Source organism: Pollachius pollachius (genome assembly GCF_949987615.1).
Source record: "Pollachius pollachius genome assembly, chromosome: 2".
Classification (NCBI taxonomy): domain Eukaryota; kingdom Metazoa; phylum Chordata; class Actinopteri; order Gadiformes; family Gadidae; genus Pollachius; species Pollachius pollachius.
The window spans coordinates 43591189-43617721 of record NC_136935.1 but is presented as its reverse complement, the minus strand read 5'-3'; the positions used below and the strand labels follow the sequence as shown (position 1 = coordinate 43617721).

General features: G+C 44.7%; 3 protein-coding genes across 3 annotated transcripts; 2 read left to right on the top strand and 1 right to left on the bottom strand.

Annotated features, from left to right (window-relative positions):
- LOC307071499 (uncharacterized protein) lies at nt 1–6472 on the bottom strand. The gene is made up of 6 exons (XM_079730493.1): nt 6322–6472; nt 4765–4898; nt 3481–4424; nt 3164–3335; nt 2694–2837; nt 1–1702 (listed from the first exon to the last, which is right to left on the bottom strand). Exons 2-6 carry the CDS (start codon nt 4877–4879, stop codon nt 1011–1013), a joined length of 2067 nt encoding a protein of 688 aa, XP_079586619.1. The 5' UTR covers nt 4880–4898; nt 6322–6472; the 3' UTR covers nt 1–1010.
- A 1640-nt stretch (nt 6473–8112) lies between these two features.
- LOC307071740 (bifunctional apoptosis regulator-like) lies at nt 8113–18984 on the top strand. Its single transcript, XM_079730812.1, has 9 exons — nt 8113–8250; nt 9727–10026; nt 10622–10720; nt 10965–11058; nt 13456–13631; nt 13815–13959; nt 16684–16866; nt 17179–17375; nt 17671–18984. The coding sequence occupies exons 2-9, from the start codon at nt 9734–9736 to the stop codon at nt 17861–17863; spliced, it is 1380 nt and encodes a 459-aa protein (XP_079586938.1). The 5' UTR covers nt 8113–8250; nt 9727–9733; the 3' UTR covers nt 17864–18984.
- A 407-nt stretch (nt 18985–19391) lies between these two features.
- Nucleotides 19392–25369, top strand: txndc11 (thioredoxin domain containing 11; the record flags this gene model as incomplete). Its single annotated transcript, XM_079729341.1, has 13 exons — nt 19392–19664; nt 20198–20294; nt 20543–20662; nt 20817–20914; nt 21045–21174; nt 21442–21535; nt 21829–21941; nt 22168–22371; nt 22728–23484; nt 23608–23798; nt 23888–24000; nt 24098–24178; nt 24817–25369. Exons 1-13 carry the CDS (start codon nt 19540–19542, stop codon nt 25367–25369), a joined length of 2676 nt encoding a protein of 891 aa, XP_079585467.1. The 5' UTR covers nt 19392–19539.
- Between the last annotated feature and the right edge of the window lie 1164 nt (nt 25370–26533).

Here is a 26533-nt window from a genome sequence, read left to right as displayed (position 1 = left end):
AAGGTTTTAGGGAAATGGTGTGCATTGCCATTTGCTTGCTTAGACTGGTCCAATTGTTGTGAGGCTGTATGCTTAAATGACATACCAGTAGTAAGAGTAGTAGATAAGTATAGTAGTACATTTTCATTTTCAGGACGTTACATTATTGACCCTGCATTTACATAATTCTGCAGCCTGAAATAAACGAGTTTTGGGGAAATTGTATCACAGAATAACAGACTGCATTTGCATTGAAATGCATTATCTGGGATATCTCTGGGATCCTTATTTTTTATATTTTCTATTAATATCCTTCTGTTTATATCCCATATTCAGAAATATAGATAGAAATTCACATTGGTCAGTGGATAATTATGAACATCTCATACGGAAATCCTACGATTCTTCAGGCATACCAGTGTTTTATGGTGTTATACTCAGCTTTTCACAGAGGCTGATTCGTTAATAATCTCCCTTTCCATTACTTTGTCCACAATACATAATTAATGCACAGCTGTCTGCCTTACAACATAGATGTATTTCATGAGACTTGGTGACTCGACTTGAAATGCTGTTCCTTCAGATTACCACTGTTATGCCGATGATAGGTGTGTTTATGTGACAAATACCTTGATAGGGAATTGTTTAATAATCATCATAATTAATATTATTTCACCTGATTAACCACTTCCACTCTCATGGCCTGCCCGACAATGTGACATTTACATAACTGATTCAATGAGAATAAAGTTAAAAAAGCAAATTTGGATCAACACAGGGCATAACATAAAGGAAGTGATTCAGTTGATCAACAGAACATATACAGGTACAGAACAGGCACAGATTAGACACACAGGCAAACTATAACTTTGCCATGTAATGTTCACAGTCCCATGTTTAAAACACTGTGAGGCAGATTGCATCAATTATGGATTATGAAGGTCCAATGCCTAAAATCTTGGAAACTGTATGACCTTTCAAACAGGAATCACCTTAGTTCTATTGTTTATATAAATGTCTCTGCATTCATTTCAGTAATGGTGTTCTGTTATACTCATGTCTAGCGGAGAGGCGGTGTCACTCTGGGAGGAATCGTCTTCGTTCTTCCCGCTGGACGCCGCCTCCTCCTCGGTGTGAGGCTGTCCGTGTTTGCGTCTATGAAGTCTGAGGCTCTGGGATCGACTGAAGCCCTTCCCGCACAGGTCGCAGCGGTACGGCCGCTCCCCGGTGTGCAGCCGGAAGTGGTTCTTGAGACTCGACGCCCTGGTGAAACTCTTGTCGCACTCGGGACAGTCAAACTTCTCCCCAAAGTGAATTTTCTCATGTTCCCTCAAGCGGCCCGACTGGTTAAAGCTCCGCTCGCATAGGGAACAGCGGTAGGGCTTCTCCCCGGTGTGCGTCAGCCGGTGTCTGTTCATGGCCCCCGAGTGTGCAAAGCTCTTGCCGCAGTCCGGGCACGAAAAGGGCCTTTCTCCCGTGTGGACTTTTTGGTGACCCTTGAGCTGACCTTTCTGCGTGAACTGCTTCCCGCAGAGAGAGCACTGGTACGGTTTCTCCCCCGAATGAATCCGCATGTGTATCTGCAGGGCCGAGAGCTTGTGGCAGTCCCGGCCGCACAGCCCGCAGCAGTAGGTGGTTTTGGTTTTGAATGGGCACTGTATGGGTGACGTGGGACCGCTCTCCTCAACGAAGACCACGTGACCGGAGTCCTCTTCTGTGGAGTCTACGGGGACACAGAAATGGGTCCAGGTTTAAGACATCGTTATCATTTATAAGCTATTCTTTGATGTGCGTGTGGACTCTGTCCCTGTTGAATGCCATCACCTAGGCTATGTGATCCGTTCAATGCTGTATATGCTGGAAGCAACACAGCCACAGTCAACAGAAAATATCAAAAACATATTACATTTACGTGACAAACATTTGGCAGACCTGTAGAACATGGATGGGTTCCATAACCCTCTGTGAAACCTGCTGTTAACCAAGTTGAAATACAGACATACTAAGGTGGTCTTTAATGGAATAGAGGAATGGTAGAACAACCATAAAAAAAACAGCTTATCTTGAGTGCTACAGTTCTTTGCTCAACAGAGAATGACAATGCATTTGTTTGGTTATGTTCAAAGTTCACAAGCTAAACTGTGCTGTCGTTCTCTTCGTCCTATTTCGTCCAAATCTCAGCCAGCAAAGGAAAATGAATGCAGCCTTTAAACTAAAATCTGCAGTGACAGAGAAAGGCAAATTCCCAATTCTTAATATGGTTTTGATGAAAGGTTAATGTATAAGCAGTCAGAAATATAAAAGTGCATATCCTTGTTTCTCTGCTTCAAGTTTTCTGGTTCACTTAGGTGGTGCATGGGAGAGCAGCTGTCTCTTCGGTGTGTTACCGCGTCTGCACTGCATCGAGTCCAACGTTACAACAAACATTGTTGACCAATTCAAACATGGCTCAGCAGTACACACGATGGTGTCTTCATCTTTTTCAAACTTCAGATTCCAGAAGACAAATTATCAGTGGATTCAACTGTTTTCCCGCCACTGTCTACGAGCGCACCTGCATGCTTGTGCCCATGCGTGACCCTGTACTGGGTGGGTGGGTGATGTTGTGCTTCTTTTTAATATAAAAAAAAACATTCACACTCGTGAATATCATGATGATTTATGATACTTATGATACTCATACTGACTCATGGTGTGATGTTTTAAAAGCTTACTATTGGCCTCTTCCTCCTGTTCCTCCTGTTCCTCCTGTTCCTCCTGTTCCTCCTGTTCATCCTTAACTGTGATTCGGATTTCTGGGCTGAGCTCCGGGAGCGGACATTCTTCACAGCTAGAGCCATCAGGGTCAAGGCCCTCTACTGAGGAAAACACAGAGAAACACATCAACATTAGCCAAGGCAACCACAGTGGTCCAGATTGGTCAACTCTTATGGTAGTCAACAGTTAATAATGATAATAACAATAACGGGAACAGGATAGGGTCTAGGGTAATGAGGGTGATTGACCTCCAGCTTAAAGGTTCTGGGTTCAAACCCCAATGTCCTTGAGCGAGATGCCGACATCTACTCGCTCCTTAAATACTAATACTAATAAAGCGTCAAAATACAAAAAAATAAGAAATACAAAAAGACACACACAAGTTGCTTTGGATAAGACGATCAATAGTAAAATATTTAATAAATACCACATAGGGGTTCCTCTTGCTCCTCTTCTTTCACTATCACATTCACTAGTGGGCTGGAGGCGACGTCTTCCAGCCGGTCCTCAATTACTTCAACCTCACACCGAGACCCAAAGTCTGAGTGAGGATCCTCAGAAGAGGGGTCTTCGCTTGCCGTACCCTGGCTGTGCAAAGCCTATTGAAATATTGGTGGGTCGTAAGAGATGGTTATTGCATCGCCCTGCATTGGCCTGGATGTTCATAGCACTTTCTCAAAGTATTGCGTAAAAATAAATGTCCCTGATAAAATAGAAAGTAATCACACGTGAATATTGCATTACCTCTGGAGAGCTGGAGCTCCCCAGCTCTGGGTGATCGGTTACCGCGGTGATAGCAGCATCCAAGGAGACACTGGGGCTGGGCGTGCTTTTGGCCTGAGTGCACGAGCGCTTGTGGTTCCTAAGAGTTCCCGCTAAGGAGAAGTGCCTCCCACAGTGGCCGCAGGCGTAGGGCTTCTCCCCGGTGTGTATCCTGGTGTGCCTCCTCAGCTCGCCCGGTGCGATGAACGACTTGTCGCACTGGGTGCAGCTGTACGGCTTCTCCCCCGTGTGGGTGCGCATGTGCGTGGTCAGGGTCCACTGCTGGGCGAACGTCTTGCCGCAGTCCGAGCAGCGGTACGGCGTGATGCCCGTGTGGAGCCGCTCGTGCCGCACCAGCGTGCCCGACAGGGCGAAGCGCTTGTCGCAAAAGGAGCACTGGTAGGGACGCTCCCCGGTGTGTGTCCGCCGGTGGTCGCGCAGCTCCGCCGCCGAGTTGCAGCTCTTCTCGCACTCTGCGCACGGGAACTTCTTCCTGGTGAAGCCGGCCACCACCTCCGAGTGCATGGCGTCCAGGTGCGTCTTCAGGTGCCAGTGGCGGGAGAAGCTCTTGAGGCAGATGGTGCAGTGGTACGGCCGCTCCCCGGTGTGGGTGCGCTTGTGCAGCCGCAGCTCCCCCTGGCTGGCGAAGCGCTTCTCGCAGAAGGGGCAGGGGAAGGGCTTCTCCCCCGTGTGAACCCGCTCGTGGATCATCAGCAGGCCCTTCTCGGGGAACCTCTTCTCGCACACGTTGCAGGGGAAAGGCCGCTCCCCCGAGTGGGTCCGTAGGTGGCGCTGGAGCTTGGAGGCGTAGGGGAAGTCTTTCCCACACACTGAGCAGGTGTGTGTGGTGGCCGGGAACTTCCCATTTTCGCATGGATCGAATGCACTTGACTCCTCGTCTACGAAGCTGCTGCTGACCCGCTCGCCTGTATTAAGGATGTGCAGAGAATTAAATGGGCTGCCATTGAAATGTGGGCCCATACTGTCTCCTGCTAACCAATAGCCAGTTAATCAGCCTTATGTTTATATTGGAATAGCCCTTTATGTTGGAGGGAATATGACATTAATATGTTATATTATTATTATTATATATTATCAATTGATGGATAGTAGCCAAGGTAAATGGGATGAGGTTTGTTTAGCATTAGCATGTGTTTTCTCTTAAGAATGATTTGACTCTGATTCTATAGATCAAAACTGCAACTTCTGATGTTATATATACCTGTGCCCACTAGTTTAGCATTAAAGCAGATGCTTTCCACTTACTTAGCTGTGAAAAATCCACCTCTTCCCCGTCTGAGTTAATCAGTCCTCCGATTTCTTGCTGATCTTCAACCAGCAACAGGACAGGGCTCAAATCCTCGGGGTTCTCTGAGCCCATCGTTTAAATGGTGAATCACCTGTATAGCACAGCCAGGGGTGAATAAATAACAGTCAGTCAGTGAAACTCAAGCATTACTGTGTTACAATGTGATGTACAGAAAAGAAGCTTTGCAAGATCATGTGGTGAGTTTAAATGTATAATATAAGCTGTTGATTCAGTGCTAAACAAACTATTATGTGCACATTAATGTTCTGTATGGAACAAATAATTAATCTCCCATAATTAGGCCTTATTCTCACACGCTAGGCCTACATGTGGTAAATAATTAAATTGCAATAAGATGATAATGCAATTGAATCTGACAAATATAATAATAATAATTGGTATGTAACACAAAGTTTTACCTGAATTTTACCCATGATACTCTCATGGAAGTTGAAAAGGTCAACAAACCTCCATAGTATTAGATTACTGAAGAAGACAAAACAGCAAAGATCCCTGCTGCTATATAGGTCATATGCATGCTATAAAGCTTATTATGAGAATGTCAATCTTATACAGTGTTTGACAATGCCAACAATGTCTATCAATTGCGTACAAGTGTTTAACAATGTTTGACAATCTCAGACAATGTCAACAATGTGTATCCCTTTGGTGTGTATCTGCAAATGTTCTTTCATGTTACTCAACAATAATTAAATACGACAGATATTCGATAATAACGTTAATGACCGCACAATGTTGTGTTGTATACACTGCAAATAAACAACATATACATGTAATGAACTCAAGGACGGATGAGCTTCATAAAAATATTATGATGCGCCGCACGAATGTAAACAAATCCCCATTCCCCGGAAACAATCATTTGTCAGGATGACAACTTGTATCTAGGAATATTTCAGCACGGAATGACTGATCCTGCAGGAGTGATATGTGTTTAAGTTGTATTATTATACCCAACATATGAATTGTATCGAAGGCAACTGTTAGAGGCGAGATGACGAGTAGCAAGGAGCGAAAAAGAGTCAGATACCTCCATCTGACATCTGCAATAGTGTTGCTTGGATTGTTAGATAGAGCAGTTTAAGTAAACATTTATAGCCTGATCTTAATCTCTCATGTCTCTAGACCCTGACAAATCATTTGTCATCGACAATTAAATCACCATTTAAATTAGTACAATCATGCTTAATTGCCCTTAGCCATCACTCCCTGTAACCTTATTAGTAGTAGTCGTAGTAGTAGTTCTATGATTATAACCTAAATGTCTCATTCATAATTTGGACCAGCAGTTACTGTCCACATTCTTATGAAGAAAATTAGGTTTATGTGTTCGTATTTTGCGTCGTCAGTACACTCATCATTAGCACTTCTGTAAAAAAGGGACGGGCAATAGAATTGACAACATCAAAACAACTTAGGATGCTGTTCAATGAAGCTGACATATAAAAACAAACGCTAAAACTAGCTAACAAGACAATAGAGCTTTGACCAACCTCAACATTGATATTCCTTGGACGGAAAGTACCCGACTGACATGCGTTCACTCATAAATAATTCGAAATATCCTCGTGTCGTTTCATTTTTATTTGTTATGGTTACACCATATATTGGTGCTTTTAGAGCTATCCAACATGTTATCTGCAAAGCGTTGAATGGTAAGCAACATAGCTCTAGCTTACGTTAGCATAACAACTTCCGGATCACCTTCTAAATAAAAGCCTTGGCGTTTCCCTGCTGTTTCGCCACATGCTGTGGCGAATATCTCTCCTGTGCGTTCTGCACGAAGTTATATGAAGGTATATGAATGCAACAGTATACATTGCACATGTATTACACAGTAAGTATTTGCCTGTAGACTTTACTTGAGATAATGATCTTGTTAAGAGCAATATGCATTCCCCTGCCAAATATACAAAGCATAAATCGAATCTGTTATTTCAACATCAGCAGAACACGTTGGGTAATAGGTCAACAAAAACAGCAAACACACCTAAAACGAGCTAAATATTTTAAGGTGTTTTCATTACAGGATGTAGATTGAAACGTGTGTATTGTACTTTTCGTTCAGTGCTGCAACATATCCTTGACAAACAGTTACCCTTCCAAGGTAATTAAAACCTTGCATTAATAGTTGCATTTCTAATGCCAGCATCTATGATCATTAAATATTAATTATTTTGTGAAAATCTTGATTTTTTTGGCATGATGAGCATGGACATATTTTAATGCGAACTGCGATTCATGTTTGCTGTGCCATTTCGCTGTAGCTTTACACTATAATCATTTCAGATTGTGGTTGGACCACAGTGTAGTTTTGTTGAACTTTGTCATCTGAAATAAATCTGGTATATATAAATAAATAAAAATGCTACTTTGTGATAACGGACAGGCATGCTTGCCTACACGTTCTTTACCTCCTTGCAAAGGCTGGGCGTTGTGATCTGATGCCACCTACTGTTCCAGATAGCGGGTTACTAGTTTCTGAGAGAATATACATTTCTCAAATGCAAAATTTGGTAATAATGTGCCTGAAACTGCAAATGCGGTGTGCCGTCAGTTTGAATCGTAGTAGGATAAAATATTCTTGCAAACATTGTTCATAGAAACACAATTATAGAGTTGTGTTTCCAAAGTAAGAATACTTTGACAAAGAAAGAAAAAATATGGAAATAGCATTTTATTTTGTCCCTCAATTATACTGTAAGATGTACTTTTCTTTTTGCAAACATTCTATAGGAGTTGGCTATGACTTGCTATTTATGTATGGAATTAAATATTGTGAGTAACCAATGTCCTTGTGTGGTTGCTTGTATTCTTTACTACTACTTAACTTATTTATTTAACCCATGGTAGTCTCCATGGATGTATAGGCTATATGTATCGTTGTTTTCTATTGAAGTTTGCTCTTCATGTTATTTCCACTTCCATAAAAAAAATGTTTTTGCGCGATATTCATTTATTTATGCATAGTTAACATTGGTGTACTGGAAAATATATTATGAATGGTATTATCATGGATGAGCAGCCAAGCATACAGCTGGACTAAGTTGTTGTCCCTACCCGAGCTGTACCCCCTGCCTGATCCGTACTGTACATTTGCCCTCAATGGCTATCACGCGTGTGCAGTCTGAGTCCAGCAGGAGGTACAGATCGGGTATGGATAGAAGCAGAGCCATTTATCCTCTCTAAATAGCTCTGCACAGAAGTAACCGGAAAGTTGGCGCAGGCGCGGTGAGTCCAAACACCATGTGACGTACTGAGTTTACGTCGTGCTTCCCCTATCACTCAGCCATGGCGACTGTCAGACGGAAATATTCTCTTTTTATTGCGGCAACTAGCTAGAATCTCTCCCAAATAGGAGTAATAGAGAATTAGCCAAATGTGTTTATACCGTTTGGCCCTTCACAGAGACTACTTCTGAGGTAATGTACTTTTGACGAGGGAAACCACGATCAAATCCGTCCCTGAATACGAATGAGCAGATTTGTTTTACGCTAACTTGACATTGTTGATAGTAGCTGGTAAGCTTTTGGGCCATTTAAAAATCTTTATTCAATGTTTTTTTATAATATGTGGTGGATCAAACTTATATGTCACAAACAGTTTCGTTGGATAATAACGTTATTTTACATGATTGCTTAGCAGGGCCTGTGAGATAATATGGGATTCAGGTGGACAACGTTGAGGGAATGTGACGTTAGCTGCCACAGTTCACGGTTTCAACAGCTAGACATTAGTATGTGATTTTGGTGAATTTAAACTTGGATCAGGTCCAAAGGCTGCCATGTTTGGTCGTGACAGGTCAGGGGTTATGGACGTTATAAAATCAAGTGGCGTGACACATCACGTTTCAAAGGGGGCTAGGAGCCTAACGTTACTGCTGGTATAGTGTATCTTATTGAGTACTCTTTACAATGGGATACCAAAGCATGTAAACAGGAGACTCAAAACACTTAATATTGTATCAGAGCTATGTTGTGTTGTACGATATATGTATTTATCATACGCAACACATCAGAATTATATTATTTTGTATATTTGCGCAAACAAGGAGAGTAACTTGGTGAGGTTGGTGCATGTAAGACAGAGATGAAATCGACACCATCAAAATATTAAAGAAAACTTAAAACAATATATAGTAACGATATTTATTTCGGTGTGTGTGTGTGTGTGTGTGTGTGTGTCATGGTGGGGTGGGGGAGAGTGGAAGTCCAAGAGTAAGTTAGAGGCAGGTGGCTTGTTTGTGAATCTGTTCAGGTAGCATGACTCAAGTAAGCTTTTGGTCTTTATCGACTGAACCCTTTTGCCAAATGGAAGTTCTGAAAGAGGAGGAGACCAGGATGGGAACGATCAACGATGATCCATCCCGCTCTCTTCCTGGTCCTGTAGTGGGACGGGTCCAGAAGAGACGTGAGGTTGCAGCCGATACATGGGTCTCGGCTGACCGATGTATCCGCTGTTATCTGCCGTGGTCCTTGGCCGTGAACCATACAGGGATAGAGGCGTTGAGGGTTGAGGATGGACTTTATGATGGCCTGTAGAACTGGATAATCCTTTTCTGTGGCAGGTTGAAGTTGTTCAGCTGGCAAAGGAAGAACATCTTCTGCTCCTTCTTGATGTTGGAGGGGGATGTTCTCCGCCCACCTGAGGTCCTGTGAGATTATTACTCAGCTCCAAGTTGTCCTGGCTGCGCCAGGAAGCCAGTTGGCTAATTTAAGCTTTTTTAGAAAAAGAAGGGTCATCCGAAGCTATCATTTGTTAATGTCAACAATTACTCAGCACGGTTTAAGATAAGCTTCCAAATAATCACTTAACTCCTACAGTATCTGTAATTCATTCAATATGGCTGTTCTTTGGTCCAATGTTTCATATTTTATTCCTTGTCTTTGTTTCTCCAGAGTGGAAATGCAAAACTATCTACAGATGGAGACAGATGATTACAACCTTGGAGAGTTAAGGGCTGGCCCTCCGGACTCATCTCATCCTTTTGAGTCGAGCACCACCAGAAGCTCGATCTCAGAAAGTGAATTCTCATGTCACTGTTGTTATGACATCTTGGTGAACCCCACCACCTTGAACTGTGGCCACAACTTCTGCCGCCATTGTCTTGCTCTGTGGTGGGAGTCTTCACACAAGAACGAGTGTCCGGAGTGTCGCGAGAAGTGGCAGGGCTTTCCAAAAGTAAACATACTGCTAAGGTACATTCATCCAGTTCATCGACTTCATGTTAACCAAGAAATGTACACTGAAATCGAAACCATCAAGCTCAGCTAATTTCTGCTAGAGGAGATCAGTGTTTCATACACATGTATGAATCACGTTCTGCAATATCCAAAACATTTCTGGGGGATATTTGCCGAGAAAATTGACCGTTGACTTCGTATTCTCCATTGGTTTGATTTGAAAATATTAGGTCAAAGGTCAAACTTTTTCCTGGACACAGTTGATGTTGCAGGCAGTGATTTATTTTGTTAACATGTGTATGAAGCAGGACTTTCAACTTATATTTGAACATAACCCAACATGACGGTTCCCCTTTAATTTGGCTCCACGCCCTTTTCTGGACGGTCAGACAGGAATCCTCTAGGTAACAGCTAACACTTATTTGTCAGCATCTGACGTTCAATGCTCTGACTCTTGTGTGCATGACCCTTCGTTGGACTTTCCCAAAATGTTGATCTGTGTCCCATTCATAAAGGGGAAAATGCACCTAATTCACCGCTTAATTTCTGTTTCTTATGTATTGTTTTACTACCGAATATAACTGCTGAACAAGCTTTTTTGTCTTCTTAGGGATGCAGTTGATAAGTTGTTCTGTACAGCAGTGGAGAAGAGGAGAGCAGAGATCCAGGAAAATCCCAAAATATCTCGGAGTTTGCTGGCATTCCAAAGGTTTGATTTGTTATTACAATAACGATCACTCCCCCTTTGCTTTTTGTTCTGTTAATATTACCGAATCCCTTTAACATTGATTCTTGGAAGATGCATGGCACCTTCACATAATCATGCTGCTTTAAACCAAATGCTTTTCCCTCAAGCGTGTCTTACAACTAATTCTTCACTATCACGTGCATTGAGACACCAAATTTAGCAATGGTATCTTTGGATAATGTGGAAATATTGTATTTCTTTTTAGGTATGGTGATGCACAGGGGAGGCCCAAAACGCCTCAGCATAGAGGAGCAGGCTTCTTCTTTTCTGGAGTACTGACTGCACTCACATGCGTGGCTGTAAGTTGGTACACATTGACCCTTGACCTTTTTTTTTTTATGAAATATTACTTTCTTACCATGAATTCATATAAAAACGTTGCTCAGGATTCAGTTATGGATAAATTATCCATCAGTCTGCTTGCTTTAAATCAGAGAACTGCAATATCTAAATGATGTCGGCATAGATTGGTGCAGCATTTGTTGGTTTAGTTTTGTTTATATATTTCCGACAGTTTATTTTTTTATATTTCTGACACTGCATGCCATTTGGACAGCTTGGTTAGTCCATGAGGCAGTAGGGAGCAACGTCTCTGTATGCCTAGCTTCGTGGCAGTTATTTATTTGCATGTGTGTGTGAAGAACAGTTTGCGCAGCATGCAAACAGATTACCGCACTGTTTCCCAATGTCATGAAATGACATTTCATTTGAATGTCCAAGAAAAAACACAACTATGAGCACAAGGTAGCCAACCAAAATGCATGTTATATATCTGTATGAGTATAAGAATTAATCACATGATATACTGATTTTGTGAGACTGATGGGTGGACCTCGGACCCCTTTGGGGGAGGGGGGGTGGTGTGGTAGGGTCCCCAGGTTAAGTGCATCAATCTGGTGCACTTTGAGAGCAAAATTAAGAGGTTAGATCTATGAAGAAGATCTAGCCTTTGCTGTTGTAAACAAATTTGTGCTCTAGTAAACAATTTTATCCTAAACACATTGTCTAAATATCAATGGTGATGACAGAGCAAAAAATATCGACCCAATCCCATCTCTTGAACAGTTGCATCTAAACATTAAAGGAGACATATTATGGCGTTCTCACAACAAGTAAACATATTATTTGAGTTCCAGAAAACATGTTTTTGAAGCTGTTTGCTGGAAGTAGCTTTTAGGAAAAAGAATCTTGCCTACCGCTATTCCCCTCTGTTTCAGTCCCCTCAGAATGCTCTGTTTCTGGTGTCTGTAGCTTTAATGCAAATGAGCTGCTGCCCATTGACCAATGAGCTGTCAGACTGAACCACAGCATGGAGGAGAAGGGATTGTTGCCGTTTGCGGACTCCTGGAGCTCTATATCTATATAATATAATAATAATAATAATAATAATAATAATAATAATAATAATATTATATATGGGTATTTATATAATATATCTAATATCACTGCCAAGAGCTATGTGCGCCTCGGATGATATTATGAATCATAAAGAATGTGTCTTGACGTCTCTGGCACATTCACCACAAGTAAAGACTTGTAGTGGGGGATATCTCGGCCATGGTTGAGAAGAATTGGGGGAAAGGAACTTTTGCTTTGACTCTCTGAAGTCCATGAACCGTGACATGGAGGAGAAAGGGATTGTACTCCGGGAGCTGAGATGCCGAACTGCCGCACTTCGGGTCTTTAACTCTCAGACCCGAAGTAGAATTCATTATTTATTCTGGCTTGACGCTAGTACATATAATAAACATATTTATTAATGATAACAGCGCTAAAACAATACTCTACACATGCTGTTAAACACATGCCAAAGAGAGTGAGCATCTTGGATTCATTTTCTGATCAAATGATCAAATCTATTTACCAAATGAATGCACACAAAGCTGGTCCGAACTCCTGAAAAAAAACAGGAAAACTCCAGTTGGCTTGCTTGCTCTTATTCATCAGCACCCCTCCCTCACAGGTCTCCCAGTCCAAGGTACAGCCCCCAAATGGTTCATTTGGACCTTCTGGAACACTATCCTTCCTTTTAGATAATTATTTTCAAAGTTATGTTTTTAGCAAAATGAGTCTTCACCTGCAAAACTATTCTGCAACACTAGCCCCAAATTAAACTGTTTGTGAATGCTCATCCTTCAACTGCAATTAAATAGATATACATTTTTATTTTTATAAATTTCAGCTTTAAGATATTTGGCAACATTACAAATGTGTCCAGTTGCATCACTACCACTGGTGCCAAGTCGAATTCAGAGCAAATGTTTTCTCCAAACTCTTACCCAGCTGCTAGTTACATGAGCTATCAGCAGCGGTTGGCAGCAGTATTATTTGGCCCCCAGATAATTTCAGTAACGACAACAACAATTATCTTTGCATTTTTTCTGTTAAGTCATGAGCTCGAATTCCGCCTCATATTTGTAGAACGATATGGCTTTAAAGGAGCAACTGAAACGCATTGAAATTAATTCAGCGTCCTGTGTTCCCTCATGACAAGGTTGTGTGCTTTGGACTTACACAAATATGTCAAAGTCAAACTAAGCAAAGACTTCAGTGAATGTAAAATGGCCAACGGATTCCTGCCTCCTTTGGTGTCCCTGCCCGCCATCCTGAGGCTTGGAATGAAAACGGCTGAACCCAACTTACTGGCCGACTTCCCTGACATTGAGTCCTTCCCTGGCCTGCTTGTGTTTGGCCAGGTGATGCTGCTGGTGTACCACTGGAGCAGCAGTGGGGAGGAGGACCAGCATGACGTACTGATCAGTAAGCCTGTTTCCCGCTGGACCCCCGAGGAGGTACTGTCCTGGCTGGACAACATGGGGCCCTGGGCACAGCTCTACAGGGGACCCATCCAGCAGGAGAAGGTCAATGGAAGGTATTGGCAAAGGCAGACGGTTTCTACAAATCCGCGATGTTTGTTTTGGTTCGGTACAGACGGCCAAATGGAACCCGCATGGTTGTGTCATTGATTAAAATGAGTCATGTACACCGGTATGTCACTCTTGATGTAACCGATTGGTTGAAGAGTGCTAAGGGTGTACTGTTTGTCTTTCCTCAGGTTACTATTGATGCTGGGGGATGAAGAGTTATCCAGACCGCCCTACAGCGTAGAGAACCAGGTCCATCGACGTGCCATACTGACTGAACTGGACAGACTGAAGATCCTGGGTGTCAAACCACCCCAGAACCTCTGGGAGTACAAGGTAGTCTGACTTCATACTTGACTAGCTTCACTGTATCTTCATCCACTGATCAGAACTGATCTATTTTTAATTGTGTGACTTGTGTGAAATCATAACACACAAGACCTGCAGCCTATAAAGTGATAGCCAGTGCGCAATGTGATTGTATATCTGGATAATAGGCTTGCGCCACATAACAGCATCTCCCATGTAGCTCTCACGCGAACGTTGCCGATCGCACCATCTTCATAACAAAATCCAGACACACGCAGTCAAATCACTTCACTAAAGACTATAAACTGTTTGAGTCCTTATTTGTTAGGCAAATGTTAGTAACAACAACTTCTTCCCGGTAGCTGTCCTTTTCTCTGCCTGCGTCTATGGATACTCGCAGAGCGTATCCCAGTTGATACTGTTACATTTGAATATATGTTGGATTAAATCGGTGTCAGCGGTCTAATATTATCCCTTTTATAGCTCCTTTGCTTAGTGCATGATTGAGTGTTGGACTGACTCATTCCAATAAATAGTAATCCCACTGATTCCTTCTTCTTATTTAGTGATGTTAAAGGGGACAAATTATGAAAACAACACTTTTCCTAGGATTTGGGGTGTTGTTTTGGGTCTCTGGTGCTCCTACACGCATACAAACTTTGAAAAAAGTCTGTACATGATTTTTTGATCGTGATATGCATTTCTGAAAGTACCCCGCCTGCAGTTAGCAAACGAGTGAGTCAGTTTCGGCGCCCCCTCCTACGTAGGAAGGGGGCACAGTTGAATATTACCTCCCACTTCCCTACTCCCCTCCAATCAGAGCATAGCTAAGATTTTGTGGACCAGCGGACGAGCAGCTCCGGCGGGGGGAACTCGGCGGCAGCCCTGCAGCTAAGCTCCGGGAGTGCAATCCTTTTTCTGCCGGACTGCCGCTGAAGCTTCGGGGGCAGTCCAGAGGAGGAGACATGGAGGAGAAAGGGATTGTACTCCCGGAGCTGAGCTGCCGGACTGCCACCGAGCTACCCCCGCCGGACTCGAAGCTTCGGCGGCATTCTGGCCGCCGTCGAAGCCATCCCGCCACCGCCAAAGCTTCGGCGGCAGTCCGGCAACTCCAGTGGTGTACTCCGAGAGCTGAACTGCGGCCGAATCTTTCCGGCTGCTCTGGCGGGTGTCCTCCTGGAGCTGAACTGCTGCCGAAGCTGGCAGGTCCGGCAGGGGTAGGTCTCGGTGGCAGTCCGGCAGCTCTGGCGCGGGGAGCTTGGCGGCAGTCCGGCAGCTCGGCTCCCGGAGTACAATCCCTTTCTCCTCCATGTCGCGGTTCACTGACTTCAGAGAGTCAAGGCCAAAGTTCCTTTCCCCCAATTCTTCTCAACCATGGCCGCGATATTTCCCACGACGAGTCTTTACTTGTTGTGGAAGTGCCAGAGACGTCAGACGCAGTCTTTATGATTCATAATATCATCCGAGGTGCACATAGCTATTGGCCTGGATATTAGATATAATATTATATAAATACCCATATATAATATTATTATTATATTATATTATATTATATTATATTATATTATATTATATTATATAGATATAGAGCTCCAGGAGTCCGCAAACGGCAACAATCCCTTCTCCTCCATGCTGTGGTTCAGTCTGACAGCTCATTGGTCAATGGACATCAGCTCATTTGCATTAAAGCTACAGACACCAGAAACAGCATTCTGAGGGGACTGAAACAGAGGGGAATAGCGGTAGGCAAGATTCTTTTTCCTAAAGCTATTTCCAGCAAACATCTTCAAAAACATGTTTTCTAGAACTCAAATACTATGTTTACTTGTTGGGAAAACACCATTATATGTCTCCTTTAAATGTATTTCATGCTCCTTCACGGAAACGGTCAGAAAACCTTGTTGTCTCACCCTTAATTAGTCCAAGCTAAACTCTAGTGTTTTTTAATGATGTTTTTAAATAAGTATTTCACTATGCACTATCTATAAAGTAATCTGTATTGAATTGGCCTATCACACAATAAACAGATCGGTGATCAGAACCTGCCTTTAAAAAACCTGACAGAAAATACATGCATACACAAATATGAGGCTATCTTTGTTCTCAAGCTAGCTGGTATCATTCCTCAAACGTGTTTAGATGTGCTTATTATTCTACTAGTTGCTTATTTTGGCAGTTGAACATTAAACCTGGATGTTTTGGGGAGAATTTTTCAAAGTTTTTTTTATAAATGTGATTTCTCCAAACCAGGCCTGGAATTTCTTAATTTAGGACCACTTGGCCTCGAAGGCACACAGGCCAATTGCAAGGGTATCAAGACCATAAGTAAAATAAATGTGATTTAGATTTCACTTAAATGGACTAATCTAATTTCTAAAAGCATTAATGCCTTTTTTAAAAAAAAAAAATGTTTTAGCAAAATAATAATTTATTTGTTATTCATACTAAGGTTTAGAAGAGGTTTATGGTCACATACCATCATTACAATCATTGAAGCTTCGAGGCACTAAAATGAACAAGTGATAATGAAAAACATCTTCAATTCAATCAATCAATTACATTTTAATCAGAATCCTTTGGGGATGGGGAATGAGGGAGGTTCTGGTGCTTCTGTGGCACATACAGAAATTATTTTGGCCTTCTTTTGGCAACTCCAGCTATCCACCATCATGCCACAGATGTTTAACTCTGATCCTCGGCAGGAGAACAGCCCTTTGACCTAATGACCATGATTTTGTCTTTCCCCGGCAGGCGGTCAACGCAGGGAAGTCTCTGTTCCTGCTCTACGCCCTCAAGAGCTCCCCTCGCCTCACGCTCTTCTACGTGTACCTCTTCGACTACACAGAAACATTTTTGCCTTTCCTGCACACCTGCTGCCCTGCCATCACAGACGGTGTCCAGTCAGAGGACAGCGGCCGCCTCATCGACACGCAGGTACCGCCAACTTCAAACCCCTATCGTGTCTAGGTGTATTAGTCTTCTTCTTTAGCCCGTTTATATCATAAACAAGATGAATCATGCATCTAGAAGTTTTATCTTATTTAGTCGCTATCTGGGCAAATCATTTGATGGCGCAAAATTGTGTTGGTAAAATGTTGCTATTTCACCCTGGAGGATGACTTCAATGTCAAAGGTTAAACAGCAATAAATGTGTTATTTGATTACGGTATATTTCCTATATCCACATTTAACCACTTAATCATTATGTGCTTTTTTGTGTGTGTGTGTGTGTGTGTGTTCTACTAGCAACCACCCAACCAGCGGCAATGGTCAGAGTTTCTGGTGAAGTACGTGCTGCTTCCGTACCAGCTGATTGCAGAGTTCTCCTGGGACTGGTTGGCGGTGCACTACTGGACGTCCCGCTTTATCATCGTTAACGCCATGTTGCTCTCCGTCCTGGAGGGCTGCGCCTTGTGGAGGCTGTGTACTGGAGCCCGGATCAGGTACAGACACGCCTTGGGAAGGGGGCCCAGGCTAGTGTGGGCACTGGCTAGGGTTTTCACCGCCCAGTCTAAAGGTACTTGGTTTGATTCCCTAACATCCAGCGGCCTATACCCGCTCCTAATACCAAGTATCTGAATTCACTGTGAGTCCCTTGGGGATGATAAAAATCGGATGAGAATCGTCTGCAGGATAAAAGAAAAGGCGAGATAGTGGCGACCGCTTTTGTTACGTTCTCTCAGTCTACCAATGTAACTGCCCTAAACGACTCTTAACGATGCCTTTCTCCTCCTGTAGGACTCTCCCCAGTAGGATGTGGAGCCACTTCTGGAAGATCTCATCGCAGGGCTTTGCCTTCGCTCTCATGTGGCCTTTTATCCCGCAGTTTGTGTGCAACTGCCTCTTCTACTGGGCTCTCTATTTCAACCCCATCATTAACATAGACCTGGTGGTGCAGCAGCTGATCCACCCGGAAACCCATGCACTGTGAGGCCCACCGCATGCTTCAGTCCACCCCACGCCGCTGCCGCCCCTCCCGTAACATAAGAAACGGCGTAGCAATGAGAACCGGACTAATACCGCTGCTGCAGAGGACGTGCTTTTGATTTGCCAGTCATGTTTTGGAACCCTTGCGTGAGACTGATTTGGTTGGAGAAAACAAAAAATACTTTCTTGAATGATGCACTGACTACAGAGAAACAGTATCATTATGAGGAAGACATGAACTTTCTACTACTGTGATCAACTTGCATAACGCACATAATGCTCAGCCTCAATGTGCAGCAAAACTATTGTGTTGACAGTTATTAATTTTGCCCACTTTGTTGGATGCTTATGGTCAACAAGGGGTGTTTGCTTAAAGCTATGGACTTTGCAGCGTTCCGTTTTCTGGGGGGTTGGGAAATGGATGTCCACATCACATTGTCCTCAACCTATTTCTTTTCACTTTTAATAACAAATGTCTTAAACAAAGAGGTTTGATGGCGATTGTTTGATCTACAGGTAAATATCAAGTTCCATGCAAACATTGTTTAATGTATGTGTCTATTATCAAATAATATACATTATATCAACTGCCTATGCAATTTTATTTTATAAAGGGGGTTTCATTAAAATTGAAAAAAAAAGCTGAATTTGGCTAGCCTTATCCTTGAAGTCTGGCTCTGGGTGGTAACCTTCGTCGATTTAGATCAGGTGTTTAATCAGTGTATCTGAAAACAAACCTGTAAAATGTGGGCAAGGTTCTGTTGCATCTTCACGTGAACCTGAAATCGTAGTTTATTTAAAGGGGGTGCAAACAATGGCAATTTAGTGGCCATTCTTGAATGTTGAGGTGCATTTTACACATATCTTTTCATTCTATGTGAAATTCTGCACTTTTTTTAATCAATGTAAAATATGTGTAATTTAAAAAGTATTTTAAGTATGTAGTTATTGCATTGCACATTTTTTTGAAAATAATTTCCTGCAAAATTATGTTCCATTTATATTTTATGGCAAGCAACTAGAGTTATTATATTTTTTACATGATTTACACTCAGCATTGAACTGTGATTATGCTATTGCGAGTAATTGGATGTTGGAAAAAAATAAAAGATTTATAAATATTGATCAGTGGGTGTGCTTTTTATGGTGTTATATTTAGGGGCGATGATACGTTTTAAAATCTCCCTCTTCGAAGTTAAACATGAGGGCTGTCTCCACCTAGTGTCAACGGTGCGTTCGTGTTGTCGCTACAAAATAGGGATAGTCTAGCAGTAGCATCCTTTCATTAAACGCAAATGCCCAAACAGTGTTTCTCCTTAATACGTTAGAATGATTATTATTTGGAAAACCATCATAACAATAGATTTTAAATGAAACATTTTTTTAGCACCTTGTCATAACCGTGTTTCAAAACAAGTTCAATTATATTTCTGCGGATTTATTTAGTACCTACAAAAGGGGACTCTCCCTTGCGCCGGCAGAGCGGAAGTTATAAGTATACGTGGGTAAGAAAGGTTGGTCTATCCGTGTTCGGGAGTCTATTCCATTAACAGCAGCAATGTCCAATCCAGGGTAACAGGATAATATGTCTCTCAGTGGCCCTCCCCAACCCTTCAGAATAATGGACTTGTTCCGCACCACCTGGCGCCTATAAATGGGAGGCAGAGCCAAAAACCTGTAATGCTGCGCCGGTTGTGGCAGTCTCTTCGGCAGGTGCTGTTTCTGATGGCCCGGAGACCTGATCTTGTCTGTGGGGCTGTCCTGCTCAGTGTCCTTGTCATACTGGCTGTCAAGTTCACATGCAGGTAACAACAGTACAACAAAACAATATCTTAGGTTAGCTAATTAACTTAGTAACTAGGCGTTGTTATTTAGCTTGTTTATGGCTAGTTAAAACAGCTGCCTGTGTATACTTGTTACTCAGTTGTTGTAGTAATAGGCTATTCATAAACAACTACGCTATGATGAACGACCCTCTAGTATTTCCATTGATTTTATTGAATAGTATATTGGTTATTATTTACTTTGCAGTGTGTTTTGCTATACAGGATGCACACATGCATAACTAATGAGTCAGTCTATGCTATGCGAGGCAGCTGTCAGTTAGCATTATAGACTTGCGCAGCTATCGTTAATTTACACATTCATATATGAGTTTGATGTCTGAATATTCAGTACAATACAAACCCCTCCTTTTTCTTTTTAAAGCTGAGGTTCCTCCATCATCAACTGTTTGAACCTGACTCGTCTTGTACATTTAGAAAGCAATGGAAAGAGAAACATCAGTACTGGGTGGATGAATCCTTCAATTTATCTAAACTCTTTACTGTTTTTCTAGCCGTGCTAAAAATGTCGTGGCTGCAGCTCGGCCGCCAGTGCGGTTCTTCTCCCCTGAAGCACCGGTGGTGGACCTCTACTTGGGCCAGTTGGACCAGGCAAGGATGCTAAAAGAGCATGAACAAGATGTGATGTTGCATTAAAAATGATTATACAGAGTCTTTAAAAGCATACCACCATACACCAGAAGTCGGTAATGCAAAGCCCCAAAAAAGGATTGTCTAATGTTTAGGGTGTTTGACTCGGAAAAGGAAGCGGAAAAGGTTGAGATCCTGATGTCTTTGATGATACCCATGCTCTTGCTAGATGGTGGTTTATTCTCTAACAATACAATATCCCTCACCAGGTGGAGCGACTGAGGAGTGTGGCCGAGGTGTCTCTCATTTTCTTCTATGCACCCTGGTGTGCACACTCCATGGCCGCCCGGCACGAAGTCCAGACGGTGGCCAAGAAGTTGGCCAAACAGGTAGAGCATGGACATGGAAGGGAATAGAGGATAATATTATCCAGCTAGAGTGGAGAGCCAGCTATAACAGACAATAGTAAAATTGATGTTGATATAGGTGCTGTAAGTTTTGTTTGTTTTTAACCTCACTCTTTTTGATCAAACAACCACACAGGTGCAGTTTGTGGCTGTCAACTGCTGGTGGAGCCAGGGAAAATGCCGGAAACAGAATCGTTTATTTCAGTACCCAGTCATCCATCTGTTCTACAAAAGGTAAAGCAGAAGACAACAAAGTTATTGCCATTTATTGTTGCATTCAGGAAATGTATGCAATTCATACTTCTCTTTTCTTTCAACTGAGGAAATGCATTGTTAATTTGCATTTGTGATGTTTCTGTTCCAGATTTGGCCCTATCGACTACAGAGGGCCCTTTATTGCTGCCTATGTGGAGAGCTTTGTGCTCCGAGTGCTCACACCGCTAACCTACCTACCCTCAAGGGCCACGCTGAAAGAATTTCTCTCCTACCACGAGGTGGGTCCCAGGCTTGTGGGTTCAGCTGAGTGATGGGTCACGTCCATTTAGTCTAGCTCTAGCTCTAGACATAGAAGTCCACAGAGTTCTTTCCTCCAAAGGCTTTCATTCTACCATCATTTTCTTAATCTATACTTCAAACAAACACCTGCCACCTTTTTACACAGAGGTGGTTGCTTACCTCTTTGCATCAGGCTCTCACAAGATATTCAAAACGTGCGTGTTAACCTTTTTCTATACTCTGCCTTTCTCTCTTGGATCTTCTAGCCAGGGGTAGTTGGATTCTTCCAGTTCAACTCCTCTCCTCAACCCCCAGGGTACCTCACCTACCTGTCCTCTGCCCTGCAGGCCCTCAAGAGGGGTAAGGCCAGCTCGAATCTACCCCTTTGAACTGGTTACTTTGCAGTAAAAAGCTCTTGGACTTGACCTTACAGAGCTGTTTCTACTGGTTATTTTTATGTTCCCTTAATTCGTCCCTGGGTAAGACCTCAGCAGTGATTTAAATATCCATAGTCTTGCTGTGTATTAAACTCAATGTCAGCATTGATTGATGAGGTACAGCTCCTTTTTTTTACTCTACTATGTGTGTTTGCACGTGTGTGTGTGTGCGTGTGTGTGCGTGCGTGCGTGTGTGTGTGTGTGTGTGTGTTGCAGATTTCCGCGGTGGCACACGTTTTGGTGTGGTGACCAACAGACAGGTGGCGGAGGCCATCTCCATCCAAGAGGATCAGACTGTTTACCTCCATCGGCGATTCAACTCTTCCTTGGTAAAAAAATAAATAAATAATGGAATATTTTTGAAGAGGCTCTCTTCAAGTTACAATAACATTGTCTCAACATGGATGTGTTTTTTTTTCAGAAAAAAATACAGAAATACCAGACATAAATGCATGCTTATTTAATACTTGAATCATAGTATTGTGCGGCCGTACTGCATCGAAAGCCCAGCACGGTCATGCCCTTTGTCGACGAGCTGAACGTCTCTCCTCCCAGATCTTCCCCCGTCGGGAGCAGAACTTCACGTCCGAGGGCATTTGCAGCTGGGTGTTTCAGCACCAGGAGAGGGTCCTCCGCTGGCTGCAGCCCCCGGGCACCAAGTCCGCCCTCCTGCAGCAGGAGCTGAACCAAGGGCCCGCTCTACTGCTCTTCATGCCCCACAATCCCCTCAGCTCCGAGGCCCACCCCACTCTGAAGCAGGTCAGTATCAGATGAGTGGGGATAAATAATGATAATACATTTTATTTTAAAAGCGCCTTTCGAGCTGCCCAAGGACACTGTGCAAATAAAGGACATATAGTCAATAAAAGGACATACGTAGTCAATAGCAATCACCCACATGATCAGGTAACACTGACAATATGGACATGAAATCGGATGTCCGTTACGTATTTCTCGCGTCCCCTCCTTTCTTGTTCAATACCGTGTGGTTTCCGCTAACGGGTCGACCCTCGCCTAGTATTCACCAATCGTTGCGGCACATTTAACAATCAACCGCTAATAGACTTTAAGGCTTTAACACCCCCGCCTTCCCGCGGCTCCGTGGTTTCCCCCAGGTGGCGGACGTCGCTCTGCGCTACCACAGCTGCGACCGAAGCGAGCGCCGGCACCGGCCGGACGACGGGGCCTCGGTGGGCTGCCAGTCGGTGGTGCAGCCGGGGTCCAGCCGAGCCGACGGCAGCACCACCGTGTGCGAGCTGTGCCTCAACACGTCGTGGCCCGGCGCCCGCGCCGCGGCCGCCACGCCCTGCTCGTGCCTCTCCAGGGCTCGGGGAGGGGGAGGAGCCCTGCTGCTCCTGCACCGCTCGGACGTCGTCGCCGCGGCCGTTCCCGCCGTGGCCGCGGGGACCTCGCCCGCCACCTGTAGCAACTTCCGCTGCGGCTACGACCCGTTCAGCCTGTACAGCGCCTGCTGCCGGAGGAGGCAGCTGGAGCCTCACGGCGCCCCCCTCCCGGCGACCGAGGCAAGTTACGAGGATCACGGTGCGGACTTCGCTCCTCCCCCTTCATCTCCCTCCTCCTCGTCTTCCTCCTCCTCCTCCATCCCTCCATCCTTCGGCGAGGCGGGGAACATCACGGGGCTCCGCTGCCGCACCAACAAGACGCTGAACTTCTACGTGCTAGACGTAGCCTTGACCTGGCCCCTGGCCGCGAGGCTGGGAGCGCACGGCAACACCAGCGGCTCCCGGCCCGAGGCAGCCCTTGGGCAGGGGGGGGGCCGAGACTGGTCGTTTGCCACCATCATCGACCTGAAGGACGAGGTCCACTACGTCCTGGACCACAGCCCGGCGCACAGCCTGGCCGAGGCCCTGGGTGAGACTAGGGCAGCGTTTCGCTATCTTTAGTCTCGTTGTGTATTGAAGTCAATGTCAGCATTGTGTGTGTGTGTGTGTGTGTGTGTGTGTGTGTGTGTGTGTCCTTGCGTCCGTCTTCCAGAGGCCTTCATCAGGAACTTCAGCGCTCCTTACAGCCCCCTGCAGAGGCATCTGGTGGGAGAGACGGGGCCCGGTGGGGCGGGCCCCACAGCGGGGTCCGGGCGTCCATCCCAGGAGAAGCCCCAGAAGCGGCCCCTCATCGCGGAGCTCACCACCGCCTCCTTCGGCCCCTCCATCATGGAGGCCGACAAGGTACACCGGGAGCGCGGGCCCACAGTACAGTACCATCTCATGGACGCCATTGGCTGTGTGGAAATGTTTGTATTGTGTTGTTCCTCAAGGACGTGCTGGTGTTTTATTACACCCAGTGGTGTGGTTTTTGCACTGCTCTCAACCACGTCCTCATCCAGCTGGCCCGGTTATTCCAGGGAAACGGCACCATGACCATCGCGAGGTAGGTCGTGCCGGCTCGGACGTGTCACTGTCGGAGAGGCCGTAGTTGTGGAACGTTGCGGATTAAAACGCGTGTCAAACGCATGTGTTCTGCGCAGAGTCAACGTCGCGCACAATGACCTCTCCTGGGAGTTCATGGTGGACCATGTTCCGGCCATCCTGCTTTTTCCCAGATACAGGTGAGAGACACGCACGGTCACGGACGCACACACATAAAGAGCCAAGAGTTAGACTTGTTTAACTAGTTAGGTAAGAAACCTGGGGGCATAATACTGCAGCCTCTAGCTTGAAGGAAAGTCAATGCTTCGACTTGAAAATGTTCAGTACTTAACCTACAAAACACGCAGAGGCAGTGTTGACTATGTCTCTCACTATATAAGATTTAGGTTGATCTATTTTTAGACAGGGGTGACACAATATCTCAACACACATCAGCAGCACTGATGTCATTTGATAGCTAGCTACTACTACTATGAACGCGGCTTGCTGTTTAATCTTTTCGTGTATGGTTATAAAGGTCCCATATTTTACCACCAGGTCTGAGTGTGATTAGCCGTTACAAGCTGTTTTTGAAAATCTGCCTCTTCTGACCTCACTAGTGGGCGTGTCCACCTAGAAGTGTGCTGGATGGATCAGTCTACCGGCCTACCCAGTGGACTGTAGCAAACGTTGCTCATCTATCCGTCATACATCTAGGTGGACACGCCCACTTGTGATGTCAGAAGAGGCCGATTTTCAAAACGGCTTGTAAGGGCTAATCACACTCACACCTGGTGGTATAAAATGTCACCTTTTAATGACGATCCCACTCGTCCAGGAAACACCAGAGCGTCAAGTTCCCCAGCGACGAGCTCATCACCCTGCCCAACCTCCTGCGCTTCCTCCTGAAGCACACGGGCCCCGCCCACCGCCCGGGGGGCCTATCGGGGCAGAGCCCCACCACTGAGGGGGCCCCGGGACCCGGCCCCGGCCCCGCCCCGGGCCCCAGCGTCCTCCAGGCCGAGCTCCACCTGCTCCAGGACGAGCTGCGGGCGCTGCACCTCGCCCGCAAGCGGCTGGCGCTGCAGCTGGCGCGGCTGTGGCAGGACAACCAGCCGCTGATCCTGGAGGCGCGGGGCGTGGAGCTCCAGCGGGAGCGGCTGAAGGAGCAGCACCGCCACAAGAGCCGGCAGCTGGGCACGGCGGTGCGGCGGCTGCAGGAGCTGGCGGACGCCTCGGAGGGCCGCCTGGGCGACGACAGCACCCTGCTGCGCGTCCTGCTGAAGGCGCTGCGGGAGAGGACGGAGCGGGAGGAGCAGCAGGAGGTGGAGGAGGTGGAGGAGGAGGACCAGACGGGGGGCGTGGAGAAGGAGGGGGTTCATGACCAGTAGTGATGGCGTCAGGGGTGGGGGGACGACAGGGAAGAGGGGGGTCTCCACGACGTGAAGGCCTGGAGCTGAGGAGGTATAGGAAGATAAAAAAAAGAAAATGTGTTGTTTTTTTTTTGGTTGTTTTTTTTAATGAAGGGTCGGTCTTGTGCGAAGTGGAACTATACAACTGCTACCTGACGACGGAAATGAGCAGAGACCGCCAAGAGGAACACTTAAATAGAAGAACTCTAGGTCACGCTTCGACGGCAGTAACACAGACTTCTTTTTTTTTCTACGGAGAACCGTCAGACGCACTACGAAGGGCGACCGACCAAAACGGATCACAGTAGTCTTTTATTTTCCTTTTCTTTTTTTCTTTTTTTAACAAAGCCAATGTAACTCTATAAGCCAATAAAGGTTGGGGGAAGTAACTAGAGCCGCCATTGCATTACAGAGACGCTGCTACCAAGTCCATAGCCTTCCTTCTCATATGCCCTTGCCGAGTACTGTGCGATCTAAACGTTGTTTCAGGCAACCGATCCCATTCACGACAGACTCTTTTCACAGGGCGTGTCGTCGTAGGACCGTAGGGGGTAATCGCTCATGACACTGATCCTGGGTCTGTTACATAGAAACACACTTGTGTTTGTCCTGCGATGACGCCTCTGTGAAAGGGGTTTATTGAGAGCCACTAATGAAGCTGTTATGTATCAAATATATAATATATGAAGCCTGCTCTTTGTTTATGGTTGGCCTAGGGGCTGTTGAACTAATTAATCACACATTTTGAGGGGATGACTTTTATGACACAATATTTTCTTTGGTAAATAAATCTATTTTTACATGAATGTCTGAATCACTAAAATGTGCTTGTATTTCTACTTAATAATTCAGGTTTGACAAATTGCAATTGTTTACATGTAAAATATTGCTGTTTTTATTGATAAAGAAATACTTGATTTCAAGTTCAGTTTGCTCTCGTGTTTAATGGGCATGAACGATATAAACAGGATGAGAGCCAACTCTTTCACCATGGGTTCCTTCATTTTGCCGATAATGGAAGCTTCCAATTACCCTATCCACCACGGGGCGACCCTTGGTGCATACATGACCCCAACCACAAATATAACACCAGGTAGGCCTATATGCGTTCTATTGTCCTTTCTTTTATTTCAAACATTTTGG